Source organism: Gymnodraco acuticeps, unplaced genomic scaffold (assembly GCF_902827175.1).
Source record: "Gymnodraco acuticeps unplaced genomic scaffold, fGymAcu1.1, whole genome shotgun sequence".
Lineage (NCBI taxonomy): Eukaryota > Metazoa > Chordata > Actinopteri > Perciformes > Bathydraconidae > Gymnodraco > Gymnodraco acuticeps.
In genome coordinates, this window is record NW_022990125.1 from 1800577 (window position 1) to 1822562 (window position 21986).

Sequence of the window (21986 nt, forward strand, 5' to 3'; positions counted from 1 at the left end):
ATGACTCCGGGTGCATCTGAGATTAGAGAGGGGGCAGTGGTAAAGTGCTATTTTTCTAAGTGGGGAGTGGACCTAACACCCTCTAGGGGGGTCCGAAGGCATGTTCCCCCGGATTTTTTTTTTTTAAATATTGAAGTTAAAAGCATCAATCTGGTGCACTTTGAGAGCAAAATGAAGAGATCTATGGATCTATGTGCTCTTTGCTTGATTCATGCCTTCCCAGTCCCTTATCACGTAGCCTATAAGAGCATGGCGCCAGTTGTTGTAGCCAGTTGTGGTGAAGGCATCTGACTTACTTGAACCGAAATGTCTACATGCATAGCAGAAGATGGCATCTTTTTACATGAATATTCCAGCCAATCTCGGTTTTGAAACCATGAGCTGCAAAATGAGCGCCTTACCCCACTGTAGAGGCGAGTTGGGTACTTTTTTAAATATACCTGGGCAGGCTCTGTTTTGCCGAGGTCCACTGGCACTTGCGGGCCGCTGAGGGGTGGCGGTGTTTGGGGCAACGAAGACGGCTGCGGCTGCTCCGCCTCCGTGGGCGAGTCGGGCGTTAGTGTCCACGACAGTGGCCGCGGGTAACGAAATGTCCCCATGATCTGAACTGTTATTACCTGCAGTAGATGCAGTGTTACTGTTGGCGATAAGGGCTGGTTGTTTTAACCATTTTCTGATGTCCATCATTGACTGCTGTGTAAGCACCTTGCCGATGACGAACGCGAAGCGGCACAGGTCACGCACACCTGACATAATAACGTTACTTACCGTTTAAATTGAGCAAATAAATGCAGCAGACAATGTTATTTAACCACAATTACAATTTATTTTATTCCAACTGTATTCATCTTCTTATTATTATCATTGTTATTATATATGTAATATTTTTATTTTTTTCATTTTCAAATGAGGGTGCATAACGACTCAACTGAGGGTGCAATGCACACCTGTAGAACCGGGCCTGGGCACGGCAGAGGACCAGGAAGGGGTCTCGGGCGGACGGCCCGGGGGCAAGGCAGAGTTCGAGTAGGGGCGAAGGCCACAGCGAGCGAACTCAGGGGGCCGGGCATGAGGGCGAAAGCCGCAGTGGCAAAAGTCAAGCGGCCGTGCTCGAGGGCGAAAGCCGCTGGGGAACTCAGGCCGCATAATGTGAGCAGCCCGGGCGATGAAACGGTGGTAGAAAGTCACCATCCCCAGAAACTCACGGAGCGACCGGGCTGTGAGCGGGCGAGGAAAAGCCGCAACAGCCTCCACCTTCGCCGGCAGGGGTGCTGCCCCGCCTTTGGTGACGCGGTGTTCGAGGAAGTCAATATCAAACACCCAGAACTGGCACTTTGCAGGATTGATTATCAACCTGTGATGGCTGAGTCTCGTGAAAAGGGCTCGGAGGTGTGACAGGTGCTCTTCCACCGAAGCGCTGGCAACGAGTATGTCGTCCAGGTAGACAAACACGAACGGCAGGTCCCGCAGCACCGAATCCATCAGGCGCTGGAACGTTTGGGCGGCGTTCTTGAGCCCAAAAGGCATTCGCAGGAACTCGAAGAGTCCAAACGGCGTTATCACTGCTGTCTTAGGTTCGTCCAGGGGATGCATGGGCACCTGGTGGTAACCACGCACCAGGTCCACTTTCGAAAACACCGACGTACCGGCCAGATGTGCTGAAAAGTCTTGAATGTGCGGCACCGGGTAGCGGTCAGGTGTCGTGGCGTCGTTGAGGCGGCGGTAATCCCCACACGGGCGCCAATCGCCATTCGACTTGGGAACGACATGCAGAGGAGAGGCCCAAGGACTGTCAGAACGGCGGACGATACCCAGGCGTTCCATGGTTGAAAACTCCGCCCTCGCTACTGCAAACTTAGAAGGGTTCAACCGCCGGGCCCTGGAGTAGACTGGGGGACCCTCGGTGGTGACGTGGTTCTCCACCCCATGCTTGGTGGCGAGCGCGGAGAAGGTGGGTTGCGTCAGGTCTGGAAATTCAGTCAACAGCCTGAGAAAAATGTCCGCACCCAACAGCGAGCCTGACAGCCCGTTGTACGCTGCCTTGCCAAGTGTACACACGAGGGAGGAAAACGTCAAGGCATCAACCAAGCGTTTGTTTTTAACGTCCACCAGGAGTCCGTGAGCACATCAATCAATCAATCAATGTTTATTTATATAGCCCAATATCACAAATGTTACATTTGTCTCAGTGGACTTCACAGTTTGTACAAAATATCAGTATGACAATACGACACCCTCTGTCCTTAGACCCTCACATCTTACAAGGAAAAACTTCCGGAGAAAACCCACAGTTTTAAAGGGAAAAATGGGAGAAACCTCAGGGAGAGCAACAGAGGAGGGATCCCTCTCCCAGGACGGACAGACGTGCAATAGATGCCGTGTGTAAATTGAAAAGATAATACATTTGCAACATAGGTAGTCCAAATGTTTGTAAATGCATGTGTGTATAATAGGGGTGTAACGGTTCACAAACATTTCGGTTCGGTACGTACCTCGGTTTTTTGGTCACGGTTCGGTTCGGTACGTTTTCGGTACAGCAGAATTTTTTTAATTTTTTTATTATTATTAAACTGTGAATAATGTATTCACTCAAATAAATACAAAATATAATAAAATAAACATTAAGGTGCAGCATTTCGATGAACTGAAATAATCTGTATTTGAACTGTACTGTACTAGTACTCACAAAACATAAACTATTAGTTTTGGGTTTTTAATTATTATTAAACTGTGAATATTCACTCAAATAAATACAAAATATAATAAAATAAACATTAAGGTGCAGCTTTTCGATGAACTGAAATAATCTGTATTTGAACTGTACTGTACTAGTAGTACCTAAGCAGCCAGCTTGACATTAGGACTTGCTTGTCATTGTATTTTCATGTTTTTTTAAAGAAAAATGAACTTGTCCACATTGCTTGCCGAAAGGGCAGATCTGCTGGCACTAACAATGTCTCCTGCTGTGGAGAACACCCTCTCGCTAGGGACAGAGGTAGCAGACACAGCCAGGTAGCGCTTTGCTAACATGGCAACATAAGGATATTTGGCATTTGTAATAGCTTTGGCTCGGTCTGAAGAAGTGGAGGCTTACATGCTAGTGGGAGTTGGGTTTGCACTTCAGTCTTTTTTCTTTTGGTACCGGTGATATTCACGTTCGGGTGATGCCTTTTCAAGAGTGTGCAAGTTTGATGTATTGCCAGCTGCGTAACCAATTTTAGTTGAACAATGCCGACAAACAGCTTTGGTTCGGTCCACCTGTCTTTATCCGTCATCCTTGTACGTAACTGCGAAACCAAAATGTTCCCAAACCGGAGACTTCAATGATGCTGGAGGATTTTCGAGCTCAACTTTATCTGCGTTCGCCATTAATTTTCGACAGTTCCTCAAATTACTGACTACATTTTAACTCATCCCTCTGACCAGCTCTCATAGTATGCTTCTCATCCAATGAAATGACTTGACTATGACGCGTTGAACCCAATGTGAGCAAATTACTCTGAATGCTGCGACGCAGCACCTGAGATTACTTCCAAAAAGTTGTTCACGTTCTCAATTTTCTACGTTTAACGTTATATTCGTTCGGTACACTTCGGTACACACCTGTACCGAACCGAAGGGCCCGTACCGAATAATTTCGGTACGGGTACGTGTACCGTTACACCCCTAGTGTATAATAGGAAGATGAATCCACGAGGATATCCATCCAGGACCTATGATCCAGGACCACAGCCACGACTCAAGATCCAGGGCTCGCGATGCAGGACACAGGACCGCAGGATCATCCATGACTCCGCATCCCGGCGTATATAGACACCAAAAAGAAAGAAATTTGGGGAAGCTGGGTTAATCGGAACATGAGTACACAGGTATAGATAGAAAGAAGGAAGAAGTAAGATGTCCCCCGACAAACTAAGCCTATATCAGCAAAACTAGGGGCTGAATCTAATCAGCCCTAACTATAAGCTTTATCAAAAAGGAAGGTCTTAAGCGCACTCTTAAAAACGGATAGGGTGTCTGCCGCCCGAACACAAACCGGAAGCTGATTCCACAAATGTGGAGCTTGATAAGAAAAGGCTCTGGCTCCCATTGTACTTTTAGAGACTCAGGAACAACCAACAACCCTGCATTCTTGGAACGCAATGCCCTAATAGGACAGTAGGGTATAATGAGTTCTTTAAGGTAAGATGGCGCCTGCCCATTAAGGGATTTGTAGGCGAGAAGAAGAATTTTAAATTCTATCCTGTGTTCTGTAGATCTATTTAATAGGGAGCCAGTGTAAGGCAGCCAGAACAGGAGTAATGTGGTCCCTTTTCCTAACTCTCGTTAGTACACGAGCTGCAGCATTTTGAATCAGCTGAAGCGACTTGACTGACTTCTTGGTACACCCTGATAATAAAGAGTTACAATAATCCAGCCTTGAAGTAACAAATGCATGGACTAGTTTCTCTGCATCGTTTTGAGGCAAGATATGCCTGATTTTTGCAAAGTTACGTAGATGGAAGTAGGCGGTCCTTGAAATTGATTTTATGTGGGCGTTAAAGGATAAATCCTGATCAAATATAACACCAAGATTCCTTACAGTCTCACTGGAGGCCAAATTAATGCCATCCATAGTTAGTATATCTTTAGATAATTTGTTTCGTAGATTCTTCGGGCCAAGTACAATAACTTCAGTTTTGGTCGTGTTTAACATAAAAAAATGTAAGGTCATCCACGTTTTTAAGTCCTTGAGGCAGTCTTGAATTTTATTTAGATGATTAATTTCATCAGGCTTGATTGATAAATATAGTTGAGTATCATCTGCATAACAATGAAAATGTACAGAATGATTCCTTATAATATTGCCTAACGGAAGCATATATAATGTGAAAAAAATAGGTCCGGGCACTGAGCCCTGTGGCACTCCATGGCTAACTTTGGTTTGCGTGGAAGATTCATCATTGACACGTATAAACTGAGAGCGTTCAGATAGATAGGACCTAAACCAGCCTAAAGCAGTTCCCTTTATGCCAACTAAGTGCTCTAGTCTTTGCAATAAGATATCATGGTCGATAGTATCAAATGCAGCACTGAGATCGAGCAAAACAAGAATAGAGACAAGTCCCTTGTCAGAGGCTATTAGAATGTCATTTGTGACTTTAACCAGAGCTGTCTCTGTGCTATGATGTGTTCTAAAGCCAGACTGAAAATCTTCAAATAAATCATTGTTTTTTTAAGTAATCACACAGCTGTTTTGCGACTGCATTAGAAATAGGTCTATAATTGGCTAAAACCTCTGGATCGAGGTTGTGCTTTTTAAGAAGCGGTTTTATCACTGCTACTTTGAATGATTGTGGAACATAGCCTGATAATAAAGACATATTCATAATATTTAATAAAGAAGTGCTAATTAATGGAAAAACTTCCTTCAACAGCTTAGTTGGAATTGGATCTAACATACACGTTGATGGTTTAGAAGAGAGAATCATTAAATTTAATTGTTCAAGGTTTATGGCTGAAAAGCATTCTAGTTTACTATCTAGTGTAATATTAGAACTTACGTTTCCGGGAGCTGTTGATAACACTATACTGGTCAAAGGCAAGAGGTCATTAATTTTGTTTCTAAGAGTAACCATTTTATCGTGAAAAAAGCACATAAAATCATTACTACTGAGTGCTATGGGAATAGAAGGCTCAATCGAGCTGTGGCTTTCTGTCAGCCTGGCTACAGTGCTGAAAATAAATCTTGCATTATTCTTATTCTCATCTATTAATGAAGAGTAGTAGGCTGCTCTCGCTTTACGCAGTGCTTTCTTATATTCATTGAGAGTAATATGCCAAATTAGCGACGTCCTCCCTCGAATCAGGAACTACACTCCGTTGAGCTCCCGTGTCACACAGAAACAAGCTTCCTGAGACTCTGTCGCTGATGAAGAGAAGCCTGCTCGTGCCGCCAACGCTCAGGGCCACTACCGAGCGCTGGCTCCTCCGTTTCCCGGATGCTTGTAGCTGCAGGGAGCGACACACTTCTTCGCGTTGGCCCCGAACCGCGCGTGGTAAAAACACTCTCCTGTGTCTCCACGCCGGCTTGTTACTGTCGTGTTTAGTCTCCCCCAAGCCTTCTTAACTGTTGAGGGTGCGCTGAGTGTCACAGCTAGCGCCTCTGCACCGGGCTGCTGGGTAGCCAAGAAAAAAAACGGTCGGCCTCCTCAGCTAATGCACAGGGCTCTGTAATGAACGTGTTGGCGAGCGCCATCTGAACACGGGAAGGCAAGTGGCGTAGGAATGTCTCCATGAACAAAATCCGGGGATCTTCCCCCCCCTAACAGATTTTGCATTTTCTCCATGAGCTGAGATGGCTTGCTATCCCCTAGCCTAGGCCTTGAATGTCAAGAATCTGGTGGGCCCTCTCCTTAGCAGATATGCTAAATGTCTTAAGGAGAAGGGCTTTAATCGCCTCATATTTGCCATGGTGTGGGGGGTCAGCGATAAATCCCACCAACCTGGATGACGTGGAGCTTCCCAGCGCTGCTACTACATGGTAGTATTTCAAATACCCGTCACGGACTTGTCGGCAGGCGAAGTGCGCCTCCACGTGTGTGAACCACGACGCAGCGGCATGCTCCCAAAACTCCGGCAGCTTTACAAAAACATCGCGATCAGCCATGTTCATTGAGTCTTCGGAAACTTTCACGAAAACGTCAGGGTCACCAGTGTAGAGCCGATGAATGGGAGTCGGGGGCGGTGTGTTCAGTATGGAACTCCATACTTTATCACAGCATTCAGACAGGTAAGACATTAGCTTGCTACTGCATGTGAAGCTAGCATGAATGAATCTAACTTCTGGTGCCCACTCTAACGAGTCCGTGTTGCAACACAAGCCTGAAGGTGAATTATGTCCAATAACGTGTCACCACAATGTTAAAATTAGGCCATGTATTAACGATTACCTCCAGTGTGCTTGGTTTATTCCTGTTTATGCCATAGAGGAAACCGTATACCTGAAAACAAGAGTTGTTTAGAGCAATAATAACCTATATTAGGATGAAAGACACTGCGAGTACGCTGACATATTGGCTGGTGTCGTATACCTTTAAACTCCTGGGTAAGTGCTTCAGGAGAACTCCTTCTGCAACCTTTAGTTCGTCTTTGTTCAGGACTTTCATGTTTCGGGAGTGAAGATTCTTTAATAATGCAGTTTCCCTGTGTATCGGTTTAACTGTTCACTTTCAATAAAAATGGTCTCAGCATTAGTAAATCATTCATTTTACAGTCGGTCCTGCCGGTGTTCAGTATGTGGTTGTCTAAACTTAAACAGAAAAATGCTTCCTGTCCGAAAATAAAAGCTTTGGTTTTTATCCCATTTTGAGTCATCCCATTTGTGTAATTATTTAAGAACAGATGATTCAAAAATAAATAAAGGTGAAACATTGATGGCTAATAAGTTGCCAACTGTTGAAGTTCAAACATCCGCTATCGATTTTCAAAATAAAAGCCCAACTAGGGACAAGAGTTTAGAACTGGTAAAACACTCTAGTTTCATGCTCTGTATTGGAATAAAAAATATATAGAAATGTTTAGTTGGATGTTTTTACGGAGGTGATTGAAAAAAAATTGTTGATCTGCCGAGGCAGAAATGTTTTTTTTTTTTTTTTTTTTAAACTTCTCATCTTAAATACCACTTATTTTATTGGCCACGTCAGTTAATGTATGCTAAAGAATCACAACAAAACATGTTTCTATAAAATAATTAAATATCAATCTGAGACCTGGATAGCAAAAGTCTAATATCGATTTACATTCACCACATGAACACATTGATGTAGGTTGACAAGATGCTTTATTTTGATTTCAAAACAGCATGTTTTATTAGCCTAATCAACAGTTCAGTTAATAATTATTTGGTATTTGCTAGGTTAAGTGATTATGCAGTACAAAGTGGCTCTTCTAAAATGAATGTAAATGTCAAACATTGCAATACTGTATAGAAAAGGTCAACAGGTATTGATTTTAGCATAAAGTATAGTAGCGTAGGCAGAAAATGGAAATGTTAATACTTTTCTGGTTTATCTAACCGAAAACATATTGTTCTGATTGAGGGATATTCTGCAAACTGGAGATTTTCCACGTAGTTCTCTTTCTAGCATTTCTGCCCGAGCATCTTAGTCTCATTAAGCCATGAGACGACCACCACTGTGAATTCGCACTGGTAGGGCTGAAAGAAAAAAAAAAGTGACATCATATATATATATATATTTTATAGCATTGTCGCACAGAATATATCATTGCAACTTTGAGATTAGATCAAAGTCAAAGATCAACATAGCATAACTTGCAAACCATATCATCCCCCATTCCCCATGTTCAAAGATCCTGATTATTTAAGAATCAGATTTTATTTAAGTAATCAAATATTTTCCTCTTTCATTTTTAATAGGCAAATGTAGAATTATTTGTTAAGCTTAGTCATCTAGTTAAAATGGAGGAGGCAGTTCTCCTCCCTGACTTCTCTTTGCAGACAGCAACAAACAAAACCTGATGACTCATACTGTATAGGGGAAGTAAGTACCAAATTATTTCACAATCTGATAGTTTGTGGTCTATTGTTGAAGATAGCAATACAAGTCTACTGTATGGAATTTAAACATTACGTCTAAAAGCTTCCAATTAATAAATACAATTGGGGTTTATTTCTTCATGAAGCTGAGATTGGAGCCTCTTAATAAAGTCCTTACCAGAGCCTGGGCTGGGTCTTGGTGGATGGCACACACTTTGTTTGCAGTGCCCTTTCTGCAGGGGGTCTTCCCCATTCTCACGGTTATGACGTATTTCCAACCAGCAACCAACTATAAGAAGAACTGGTTGTTAGAAAAACAAATCACTGAAAACCTTTATGATAAAGCCCTTTAGCAATGCAGAATCAAGGCAAAACTGTCAGCTATTACATCCCGCCAAAGTTTAAAAGATCACAACAATTATCATGATCAGATTCTTAATGTCTCATTTATGCATTTTTAAAAGCTTGGGTGGTCTTCCATGACATCTTATAGTGACAAACATTCAGACTTCATATAACGGTTTGATTGTATTAGGGGTGTCTGTGCTCAAAGGGCCAACATGTTGTTTGAGTCCAAATCCATTATTTACTTTCAGTATCCGTGCATAAATAAATTGATTATCACTAGTACATTTGAGACACTGAGTGAGTACACTTTGTAACACTACAATTCAGAGGTAAATGGTGTACTCGTACTCCACTACATTTATTGTGTAGGCTACCTTTAGTTACTTTGCAGACTTGGAGTAATGATGAGAAAAATAAACATCAGTTAAATAATACATCAGGGGCCTGTACGACGAAGCTGGTTCAACCTAACCTGGATATGTTTGAGTTTGGCCTAATCCAAAACATACACGCTCTCGCTAAACGGTACGACGTGGGTTATCAAGTGGATCGCTCAAACCAGCCGTGTCCTATCTAGTTAGGTGCGCGTTCACATAAAAGGGGTGGTATCTGGAGCATTCGACCAATCACAAACATGGAGAAGCCTACTGACAGCGCAGCGTCATACTTCCTGAATGAAAAGTCAACTATAATATTTTAGACATATAAAGAAGTTAAACTTTAAACATCCATGACTTAAACACTTTATCCAGGATAAAAGCCACATAGCTGCACCTGCAAGGTGAATACAGCTGGTAAAAGAAAAGTGTTTGAATGCGTACATTAACAGGTTTATGATATCACTGCCCCGTCTAAGACATGATCTGACTTTAATTACATTTGTCTCGAGTGTTTCGTCAACTTAATGTGTTGCTTAAAATAATACTTCTGCATTCAGTATGTGACACTGAGTGTTGCACGGCCAGATACGACTCAGCTGACATATAAGGAAATATATGATACATTATGATGTGATATGTTGCGGACTGTACTGTTATTCTGATCCGGAAGATGGGAAGTGATATTCTATTAATGTTCACGTTCACACAATCGGTGATTTTTGCCGGCCGTCTTTCCTGCAACGGCAGTTTTTCTGTATTTCCTTTCTCCTGTAATATGACTTGATCGCGTTAAACTCCGCACACTGAGCTCTGATTGGTCAGCAGGCAGTGCTTTCACTGAGTTGATCTCTTAGCCTGCAACCTAACCTGGTCCCGACCAGGGGGGTATACTACGAAGCAGGATTTTCGTTTAGCAAGATAACTTCTGGGATTTCCGGTACTACGAAGCTGGTTCACTTTTTAGCGGGCAAGATCTCCATGGTGACTTATCCTGGAACCTAGTCTGTGCTCTGAAGCAGGATAGGTTCCAGGATAAGAGATCAACTCAGCAAAAGCACCATGCCTGCTGACCAATCAGAGCTCAGTGTGCGGAGGAAATACAGTTTAAACTGCCGTTGCAGGAAAGACGGCTGGCCAAAATCACCGACTGTGTGAACGTGAAAATTAATAGAACATCACCTCCCATCTTCAGAGCAATCTGACTATTATAACTATTATACTATGTTAAGAAAGCTTAATTAAATATCTGCCACAACATAAGTAACCGGATCAAAGTAACATTACGTTGCATACAGTCCGCGGCACTGAGTGCAGACGTCGATGTGTCCCATTATCCTTCATATCACATCAGAGTGTATCATATATTTCCTTATCTGAGTCAGCTGAGCCGTATCTGGCTGTGCAACACTCAGACGGCCCGTACACACAGCAGCTTTTGGCGATTTGTCCACCGCTTCCAGCGCGTCTCGGCCATGGATGTATAATAAGAACTGGATACAGCGTGGGAGGCGGGGCCTCATTCATTCCTATGAGAGCTGCTCATTAGCGCATGATGATAAAATGGCTCAACTTTTGAGAGAGTGAAACGTCACAGATTACCCAGCATGCCTGAGAAGTACCCGTATGTGCACTCATAGAGCATGCGCAACTTTAACCAAAATGCTCGTTCACATCAAGCACGTCAATTTGCGTACACGTAACAGCACCGCGCGTTCATGACAGCATGGTAATGGATTGTTGTTATCATGGATTTGATATTAACGAGGCGGCAGATATTAGCTAGCGGCTAGCTAGTAATGATGCTAATGTACACATCAATCGTTATGTACTTATATTACGCTGTAACAGGATATAGTGATATCCAACAGAGCTTCATTTAGCATGAAATAATTATTGCACTGTAGCCTATATATATATATTTATATACAGTGCAATAAGCTTCTTAGTGTAATACAAAGCTACAGGGACGTTAATAATGTCGGTAATATTAACTTTATTTAATACAACATTTACGGTACAAGATTTAAATCATACAGCCCATGTAGTATGATAATGAATTACAGCAAACATGTGCAATATATCTATTATTACAGCTCCGTGGGATGGCAGTAAGACGATATGGATCCGTTCTTATTGTGCATCCATGGGTAAAGATAAACGCAACTCACATTGGTTTCTCATACAGCATCTCTGTAAACTACGTGTATTCACTGAATTTCACTCTCTGCCTTTAACGGCTCGTTGTAGCTCCAATAGCTCCAGCCCCACCCTCCCTGTGAGCACAGTGTGCTCTGATTGGTCGGGACACGTAACATGAACGTGCCGGGCGGCGCGGTCCCGTGGGTTAGACGCGCGTTCATAATGCAGAGGGAAATAACTCTCAGAATAACGTTATTAGCACATTTTTACAACTTGAGGAACGAATGTTTTTAATAAGGGCTATACAAGTGTTCATACTGGGTAGTTTATTTAGTTTAAAAAAAATTACAGACCACTCTTTTCCCCATGTAAGTCAATGGGAAAAAGTGTTTCCGGGCCTGGAAACCAAACGGAAGTGTAGTACCGCCGTTTGGCCAGCACGAATATTTTCATCTGAGTCCGGCGCACTTCCTGGGGGCTTGGTCTCCGACCATTGACTTTGAATGGCGATGACGTCACTTTCCCTCGCTTGTCGCCGAACTGCATTGTGGGGGGGCGAGGCGAAGATTTCCTGGATTTCCAGGATTCCAAAGTTGAACAATGTTCAACTTTTGAGGCTGAGCTGGAAGCGACAGCCAATCAGATCCGTTTATGCAAATCTGACAGTTCAAGCGCTAGCCAATCAAACCGCGTGCAAGCTGGGAGAACCAGACCCGCAGTTCATTTCTATATTCCACAAAAATGGAGGAGAACTTAGTTATTGCGGTAGCAAATCACCCGGTTCTTTATGACCAGTCCCTATTTACTTACCGGGATACAAACCGGAGGAACCAGGCATGGAGGGAGGTGGCAGAGGCAGTGGGTGAAACTGGTAGGTTTTCGCTTGTTTGGGGATTTTATATCCAGTTTACTTTGTTGCTAGTTTACTTCGTTGCTAGCAAGCATAGACAGTATCATTAGCCAGCATGGAATGTAGCATAAAATAGCACCATAAACATTAATCTCATAAATGTTCAAAATGTTAAAAAAATAAATGTTGTGCATCTAAACTGTGCAACTAAATTCACCCTTGCTACTACACTTGCTACCCTTGCTACATAACCGGCATCCATTTTGACAATAGTGTAGAAGAACCGGGTTTTTTTGCTTTGTATGTCGGGGGCGGGATATTCATGTGATTGGTTGTTGGTCGCGAAATCCCCAAGCTGTCAGACACGCCCAGCTCCAGGATTTTCAAGATTTGGTCAAAGCTGCTGTGTGGACACACCAGTGTCACATAATGCATACATATTATTTTAAGCAACACATTAAGTTGACGAAACACTCGAGTCAAATGTAATTAAAGTCAGATCCACTACCGCGGTGAATTTAGTTTTAATTTGGATATTCGACGGACATTCGCGGATTAATATTTTTGATGGAAACATTTGCTTATTTCTTCAATACCTTCCAGGTCATGTGACCTAATGACTCGACATCAATGCTGGGTCAAAGAACTACACTGGCTGCATAGGACACACCTCTTTTTATTGTATTTTAACTAGGGCTGTCAAGTTAACGCGTTAATAACGCAAAAAAAAATTAACGCCACTAATTATTTTAACGCGATTAACGCATGTGTATTTTTTTTCCTCGGCCGCCCCGTAGTTTCAGAGCGCATAGAGTTTAAAATACCATCTACAAGCTGATGCTGACAGCCCCGCTCCTGCCGCCCGCTTGTGGCAGACCACACTTCCACGCTCACCGGCAGGCACCGACTAGCTGTTGGGAGGACCGGGAGGGTGTGTGTATGTGTGGCCCGAGCGAGCGAGAGAGAGACCTTACGTGCATTGTTGTTGTTAGCATCTGGTGCTAGCTAGCTGCGCTAACGGATATGGAGCTGTTTAAATGAAAACAGAGGAGCGACATTTCGCCACAACTGCGCCGAGCACTTGACTTTATGCAGGAAGCCAGACAGTGGGACATTGTACGAAAAGTCAGCACACTCAGAACGGATAGTGCGCAACATGATTGCAGCGTCCAGGCAGCTCCCGTTCGAGCATATGCCTTGAGTTGCACATAGCTCCAACGATTCCAACGACACACACACACACACACACACACACACACACACACACACACACACACACACACACACACACACACACACACACACACACACACACACACACACACACACACACACACACACACACACACACACACACACACACACACACACACACACACACACACCACACACACACACACACACACACACACACACACACACACACACACACACACACGAGAGGTTCCAGGTTGAATTGAGGCAAATATTTGTAATGTTCAGAGGTTGTTGTGTTTAATATTCATGAGAATATTTGTCATTGTTCAAATGATAATAAACATTATGTTGATAAGAGTATTAAAAACTTGAAAAATATTCCTCTAAGGTACATTTAGAACAGATAAAAAATGTGCGATTAATTTGCGATTAACTATGGACAATCATGCGATTAATCGCGATTAAATATTTTAATCGACTGACAGCCCTAATTTTAACACTATAAATATTTTTATTTTGATGGAAAAATTAGCTTATTTCTTCAATACCTTCCAGGTAGTGTGACCGATTCACTTAAAATCAATGTTGGGTCAAAGAACTACACTGGCTGCATAGGACACACCTCTTTTTATTTCATTTTAATACTTTAAATATTTAATATTAATAATTTGATGGAAAAATTAGCTTATTTCTTCAATACCTTCCAGGTCATGTGACCTAATCACTCAAAATCAATGCTGGGTCAAAGAACTACACTGGCTGAATAGGAGACACCTCTTTTTATTGCATTTTAACACTCTAAATATTTACAAACATTTATGCATTTAACCTCAGTCCCTTTTAGAGTTTTCACTAAATGACAAACAGGCTGCTCAGGAACAGAAACTGTAATTGCAGTTTAAAGTCTGATTTGGAAATATAGTTTCTGTTATAAGTTTGTAAACTGTATTTACATTTTTCATCTTCATATTCTCCCCCTACAACATGCACCTAATCATCTTGGGTTATAATTAGGGCTGTCAAACGATAACATACAGTATCTATGTTTATTATAAAAAATTCTGTGTGTCAAAATGAAAGACAGCCCACACACCTATCAATCATCAAACCGTGGGGTCTTAATTCATTACGTGTTGATTTCTATCAACTGGGGAGTACTTCAGGAAAGTCGACAGGGGGGGGGGGGGGGGGGCGACTAGTGGAGTACTTCGTGACCACAGAGTGTGAACGTTGTGATCAGCTGTTTTAGCGCAGTTCTCCAGTGAAGGGGGGGAGTCTCCCTCCGCAGCCGGTTGGCGTAGTTTTGGCACAATTCCGTTGTACAGACCGACGTTAACAGCAGCCCTGTCTGTGCACACGGAGACCGACTCTGTCGTCCGGTGATCTAACCGCCTTCTGGAAAAGCTTCACAAGTACGCCGGTACGCAAATGCGGTTTGTGACACAAGTGACGGTACGCATTTCAGATTACGCACATAACCTTCGTACCAGTTATGTGCACCCCTGTACTACAGCAAAAGTATTCTCCGTCGGGACTTCCTGCAACAACACCACGCCGTTATCTTGATTCTGATTGGCCAGAAGACATTATCAAATTGAGAAGACGATCACTACGTGACAAAAGTTTTCAAAACCGTTTCTGGTCTTCGGTATTTCCAGACAAGTGGCTACTGAAATCAATCTTACTAACTGCTGTCTGTGCAATTTACTCCGCGCGAGTTGGCGGACTTTATTTTGCTTACTTTAACATCATTTTTCATGGTGGGGCTAAGCCATTTCTTGGTATGGGTGTAGCCTACCCCAGCCATACCCTGGCGCTGCCACTGGTGGGATATATGGGGCGGGCCATTCTGCACATGCGTTAAATGCGTTAAATATTTTAACGCAATTAATTCAAAAAATTCATTACCGCCGTTAACGCGATAATTTTGACAGCATTAGTTATAATACTTCATGTCCTTTGTCCTTCACCTCACTCTTTACCAATTTAGTCCATGCTTTACTTTCTGACAATATTTACTTATTCCATTGTTACAATTAAAATGCTAGAGAACAATTTACACACTTTGAACATAGTAAGTCTTAGAGAAACTCACATTTCCCTGTGCGTCTTTTTCCTGTTGGTCCACTTTTCTTTTCTTCACCTTTGTGGCAGGTGGGCTCTTGGGGATGGGTAGTGTTTTTGGTGGATTGAAGTACTTGGACTTGTGTGACCAGCAGAACTTTCCCGCTTGTTCCACTGTTCCTCGTGGTCATCATCTGGCCTGCTAGGATGTCCAAAGTTTTTGTCCAGAATATGCATTGGCAGATTGTGTTGCTCAATGTGCTCTATATATCTTCCTTGTATTGAGGCATACATTTTGGAGACGAACTCAGCTGGTCTCAGGTACTTTAAAAAAAATAAAGGATGGAGTGTTTGACCAACCCAAACCAGAGCTCAACATGGCAGTTGGTATCCCTGGTTTTATGACTTCCATCTTTTTTTAGAGGTACTATGTCGCGACAGATCCCCAAGCAACAAACCACTCTACAATGGGAAGATCCCCATGTAGTTTTTTAACAGTGCATCAATGACATCAGGACAGAGGTAGTGGTTTTTTACATGAACAGCATCGTCAGAGAGAATGTCACACTCTGCTTGGTCCCTCCTGACTTGAAAAGCTTGTGTAAAAGGGGACTTTCCAATAATGCTATGAGCATTTGTTTCCATTTTGCTTTCCTCCTCTCCCATTACATGTCCACTTTCCTCCAGTTTCAAGTCCCGAGTTTGAAAAATGCACTCGTCGAGGTACATTTTGCTCTGTTTCACCGAATGAGTGTACTCCTCTGCATCAAAAAGCACACACTATGATAAAAAACATCAAGGGCTTCCTGCATACTTGTGCAGTTCAGGATGTACGCAAAACAGAATGTTGCATATTCCTGTGTGCCTCTGTCTACAGTTTTTTTTCCAAATGCTTGTGACACAGCCTTCATGATATGAGCAGAGCACAGATGCAGCACAGTGAAGTTAGGAATCAGTTCAGTTTGTCCAGACACTATCTCAAATGCTCTGTCAAGGTACACTGACATATTTTCCCTGTTAAAAGACAGAAGCACACTGTTTATCAGAGCCCAACTATAATCTGTCTCAACCTGTGCTATCTTTCTTTTTGTTATGTAAGACAACTTTCTTTTCAATTCCATGAGCCAATGGGAAATAGATGGAATGGAATGGCTGTTGGTGATCAGTTCTGTGACAGGCAAGGGAGGCTTATCCTTACCCATTCCGGGCAAAACCAAAGCATAATACAAGACCCGCTTATTTTGATCAGGAATTTTCTGTATCACGCTGCCTGTGGCATCAAGGTAGAGAGTCGTAGGTGTTGGCTTTTTCAAGTGCTCAGTCAATATCTTTATTCCAGCATCTGTGTATAAATGTACAGCAAACGGATCAATTTGTAGGTGCTGAAGATAGCCTTTTGATGATGCATGACTGCTGCTGTCTTTGATTATTTTTTGAGTCAACATGAGTTCAAGCATCATGTCATCGTGGAGCCTTGCACTTTTCTTCACTTCAGAGGATATTTTCTTTAAACACGTCTTTGGTGAGGCTTCTGCTTATGTTACCAGCCATTATTTTCTCTACTGGTGTCTGTCTTAACATAGTGTAATAATAATTGCTGACACCACTGTTTAAGGCTTTGGAAATTGTTCCTCTTCTTGTGTATTTTCCTAACCCTAACCCTAACCCAAACCCAACATTGATTTTGAGCGAATCGGTCACATGACCTGGAAGGTATTGAAGAAATAGGCTCATTTTTCCATCAGATTATTAATATAAAATAAAGTATTAAAATGCAATAAAAAGAGGTGTGTCCTATGCAGCCAGTGTAGTTCTTTGACCCAACATTGATTTTGAGTGAATCGGTCACATGACCTGGAAGGTATTGAAGAAATAAGCTAATTTTTCCATCAAAATATTAATATAAAAATATTTAAAGTATTAAAATGCAATAAAAAGAGGTGTGTCCTATGCAGCCAGTGTAGTTATTTGACCCAGCATTGATTTTGAGTGAATCGGTCACATGACCTGGAAGGTATTGAAGAAATAAGCTAATTTTTCCATCAAAAAAATAAATAAAACGTATTTAAAGTATTAAAATTAGGGATGCACGATATTGGTTTTTTGAAACCGATACCGATACCGATAACTTCCTGCTTCTCAAGACCGATACCGATACCCGATAATAATATAATATATATATATATATTAAATGTACCTGTAGTTTTTGCACACCTGGTGGTAAAAAAAAGACTAGTAGTGAGCAAATGACATGAGCATTACTACTATGAACAAAACAAACCCTGGGGTCGTCTCTGGCAAACTTCTTGCCTTTTTCAAAAGCCTCGTCGATAGGTAAAAGCCCCGGTGCCTTTGCAGCTGGCTTTGGATTTGCCGCTAGTTTAGCAGCGCAGGCGTCTTCGTACGCTTTTAACACACCATCGTAGCGATGGCGATGTTTCAGGTGACTAATCAGGTTGGAAGTATTATAGCTTGTTACCTTTTTCCCTCCTCGTGGAACTTCTGCATTGCATTTGTTAATACAAATAACAAGCGAACTATCTAACTCTGAAACTTTGAAATAGTCCCATACTACCGGCGACATGTTTGTTTACTGTCCTGGCTTCACGGCCGCACACCATTTACGTCACAGCCAGGCAGTTAGTGAGCGCTGGATTTGTGAAAAACTCCCCTCTTCCTAAACCACTAATACCACAGTACTGGCAAAACGGGAGGAGCCGAGTGAAAAACAAGCGCCCCTCATCCAAATCCACCCACACCGCAGTATTTTTTTCTTTTTTTTTACCCAAAAAATATATTGTATATTATCGGGGCTATTAATACTGTTATCGGGTTTATCGGGATGACGTCATAATTCCTAATATCGGACCGATAATTATCGGGCCGATAATTATCGTGCACCACTAATTAAAATGCAATAAAAAGAGGTGTGTTCAACAAATGCATGCTCTAGCGTGGATTTGCTTCACATTCACTCGATCGGGAAGCTGTCGATTTATTCAAAAGAAAAATGTTCGTGTGTAATTGAAAAGTCATTTATTGATGGTCCCTAAGTGAAAGCCTCGTTTTGCGGAGAAGATCTCCGTCGTAATACAGCCAGTAGCAGGGGAAACCATGGGGGAAACTGACGCTGCTGGCGGGTCCGCGAATGTCCGTCGAATATCCGACCTAAAACTAAATTCACCGCGGTAGATCCACTTGTGTCTTGGACGGGGCAGTGATATCATAAACCTGTTAATGTACGCATTCAAACACTTTTTCTGTTACCAGCTGTATTCACCTTGCAGGTGCAGATGTGGCTTTTATCCTGGATAAAGTGTTTAAGTCATCGATGTTTAAAGTTTAACTTCTTCATATTTGACTAATATTATAGTTGACTTTTCATTCAGGAAGACGCTGTGCTGTCAGTACGCTTCTCCATGTTTGTGATTGGTCGAATGCTCCAGATACCACCCCTTTTATGTGAACACGCACCTAACTAGATAGGACACGGCTGGCTTGAGCGAACGAGTTGATAGCCAGCGTTGTAGGACCGTTTAGCGAGAGCGCGTTTGTTTTGGATTAAGTCAACCGGATAACTCAAAACATATCCAGGATAGGTTGAACTAGATTCGTAGTATACCCCCCAGGTTAGCCGCACAGCATAAGTTACCATGGAGATCTAGCCTGCTAAAAAGAGAACCAGCTTCGTAGGACCGGAAAACCCCGAGTTTTCCCTGAAGTTAGCTGGCTAAGCGAAAATCCTGCTTCGTAGTATACCCCCCAGAGGCCTGTATTACGAAGCAGGATTTTCGTTTAGCGATGTGTCCCATTATCATTCATATTACATCATAATGTATCATATTTCTTTATCTGACTCAGCTTTTTGAGCCGTATCTGGCCGTGCAACACTCAGTGTCACATAGGCTACTGTCTGCAGAAGTATTATTTTAAGCAACACATTAAGTTGACGAAACACTCGAGTCAAATGTAATTAAAGTCAGATCCACTCGTGTCTTAGACGAGGCAGTGATATCATAAACCTGTTAATGTATGCATTCAAAACACTTTTCTTTTACCAGCTGTATTCACCGTGCAGGTGCAGCTTTGTGGCTTTTATCCTGGATAAAGTGTTTAAGTCATGGATGTTTAAAGTTTAACTTCTTCATATTTGACTAATATTGAAGTTCACTTTTCATTCAGGAAGTATGACGCTGCGCTGTCAGTACGCTTCTCCATGTTTGTGATTGGTCGAATACCACACCTTTCATGTGAACGCGCACCTAACTAGATAGGACACGGCTGGCTTGAGCGATCCACTTGATAACCAGCGTCGTAGGACCGTTTAGCGAGAGCGCGTATGTTTTTGGATTAGGCCAACCGGCTAACTCAAACATATCCAGGTTATGTTGAACCAGCTTCGTCGTACAGGCCTCTGGAGTAACATTGAGTAACTAGTCTACCCTACAGTATACAAAGCAATTAAAACTAGCTGCACCTTTACCAGCTTTGATAAACACATTAATGCATCATTAATTATAATTAGTGGTGCACCGATAATTATCGGTCCGATATTAGGAATTATGACGTCATCCCGATAAACCCGATAAAAGTATTAATAGCCCCGATAATATACAATATATGTTTTGGGTAAAAAATAAATAAAAACATACTGCGGTGTGGGTGGACTGGGATGAGGGGTGCTTGTTTTTCACTCGGCTCCTCCCGTTTTGCCAGTACTGTGGTATTAGTGGTTTAGGAAGAGGGGAGTTTTTCACAAATCCAGCGCTCCCTAACTCATGCCTGGCTGTGACGTAAATGGTGTGTGGCCGTGAAGCCAGGACAGTAAACAAACATGTCGTCGGTAGTATGGGACTATTTCAAAGTTTCAGAGTTAGATAGTTCACTTGTTATTTGTATTAACAAATGCAATGCAAAAGTTCCACGAGGAGGGAAAAAGGCAACGAGCTATAATACTTCAAACCTGATTAGTCACCTGAAACATCGCCATCGCTAAGATGGTGTGTTAAAAGCGTACAGAGACGCCTGCGCTGCTAAACTAGCGGCGAATCCAAAGCCAGCTGCAAAGGCACCGGGGCTTTTACCTATCGACGAGGCTTTTGAAAAAGGCAAGAACTTTATTTGGGAAAATAAATATGGTCACTTTGAATTGTCAAAACTGTTCTTGGCTTTGTTTTGTTCATAGTAGTAATGCTCATGTCATTTGCTCACTACTAGTCTTTTTTTTACAACCAGGTGTGCAAAAACTACAGGTACATTTAATATATATATATATATTATATTATTATCGGTATCGGTCTTGAGAAGCAGGAAGTTATCGGTATCGGTTTCAAAAAACCAATATCGTGCATCCCTAATTATAATCAAAGCTGGTACTTTTACTTAAGTACAAGATCTGAGTAGGCTACTTCTCCCCCCTCTGCTGTTGTATGTGCCTTTATGTGGATAAGGAGTGACAAGGAAACAGTTAGCCTGATGGGCTCAGGCGTAAAAGCAGGTCCACGACAACGGTTGCATATAAACAAAGTAGCCTATCTTGATTTTACCATGTCTGTAAAGTCAAATGTTAAGACATTCAAAAGCCCAGTTTAAAGGTTACCAACCTGTCTCTTCACCCCCACCACTTCTGCCACCTGGCTGAGGAACATGCTGTTGGATTGCTTGTTGTGTTCGACGACAGCGAAGTTGAGGGCATTTTGAGCCCCTTCGTCATTGACATCTATGTTTGTATACCCCCCGGGCATTTTTGATGATGAGCCGACGGCAAAAACCGCCGCAAGAACAGGGAGGACAATCTTCCACATCATGTCTCTTACTATCTTACTGTAAGAAGAAGCAATACCACAAAACAAGCTCAACGTCTCTCCTCCCTTTTATATAAACAACAGGGCAACGGCTGTTTTGTTCACGGGGATTGACACCTCTCGCAGCCAACCATCAACCTCTGCAACACAAACCCCTCCCTCTTGGTTTTCATTTTAGCCAGTCGCGAATGTGTTCGATTTGTTCATCGCCGACTCCCGTAGTGGCCTTTTCTACAACCACTTGAACACATTCCTAAATTATATGAAGGGAAAACTTAAGAGGAGGCGACCAATGTATGTTGAAACGCATGTGGTTTGAATTTTGGCTTGCTTTACAATTCGATGAGTGGTGCGGAAAATGAAACATTTGACCTCTGCCCTACAAGTGCAGGCTAGAAAAAAACTCACATTTGGAACTGCGCAATGCCCTGCGCAATGCCCTGCTGAAAAAAAACAGTTTAGACCAATTTAGTTAAATTGACCAGCCTGACCAGCCAGTATATAGATTGGCTGGTTTAGAAGGGTTTTGGACAATTTAGCTGGCCAGGATGGCTGGTTTAGCTGGGCCTGGCCGGTTTAGTTGGTTTAGCTCTTGCACCAGCTAAACCAGCCATCATGGCAGCTAAAAACAACAGCATAGGCCAGCATAGTATGCTGGTATGCTG

The 21986-nt window shown here is 42.4% G+C and overlaps 1 protein-coding gene across 1 annotated transcript; it reads right to left on the reverse strand.

Moving 5' to 3' along the window:
- Positions 1-7803: 7803 nt before the first annotated feature.
- Positions 7804-21438, reverse strand: LOC117546416 (cystatin-like). The gene is made up of 3 exons (XM_034216636.1): positions 21121-21438; positions 8718-8828; positions 7804-8197 (listed from the first exon to the last, which is right to left on the reverse strand). Exons 1-3 carry the CDS (start codon positions 21322-21324, stop codon positions 8123-8125), a joined length of 390 nt encoding a protein of 129 aa, XP_034072527.1. The 5' UTR covers positions 21325-21438; the 3' UTR covers positions 7804-8122.
- Positions 21439-21986: the final 548 nt, after the last annotated feature.

Excerpts from the sequence above, each read along its gene's own strand:
- LOC117546416 (XM_034216636.1), bottom strand. The coding sequence starts at position 21,324 with ATGATGTGGAAGATTGTCCTCCCTGTTCTTGCGGCGGTTTTTGCCGTC. Across the intron at positions 8,829-21,120 it reads TGGTGGGGGTGAAGAGACAG|TTGGTTGCTGGTTGGAAATA; the intron begins GTTGGTAACCTT and ends TTCTTCTTATAG. Across the intron at positions 8,198-8,717 it reads AAGACCCAGCCCAGGCTCTG|CCCTACCAGTGCGAATTCAC; the intron begins GTAAGGACTTTA and ends TTTTTCTTTCAG.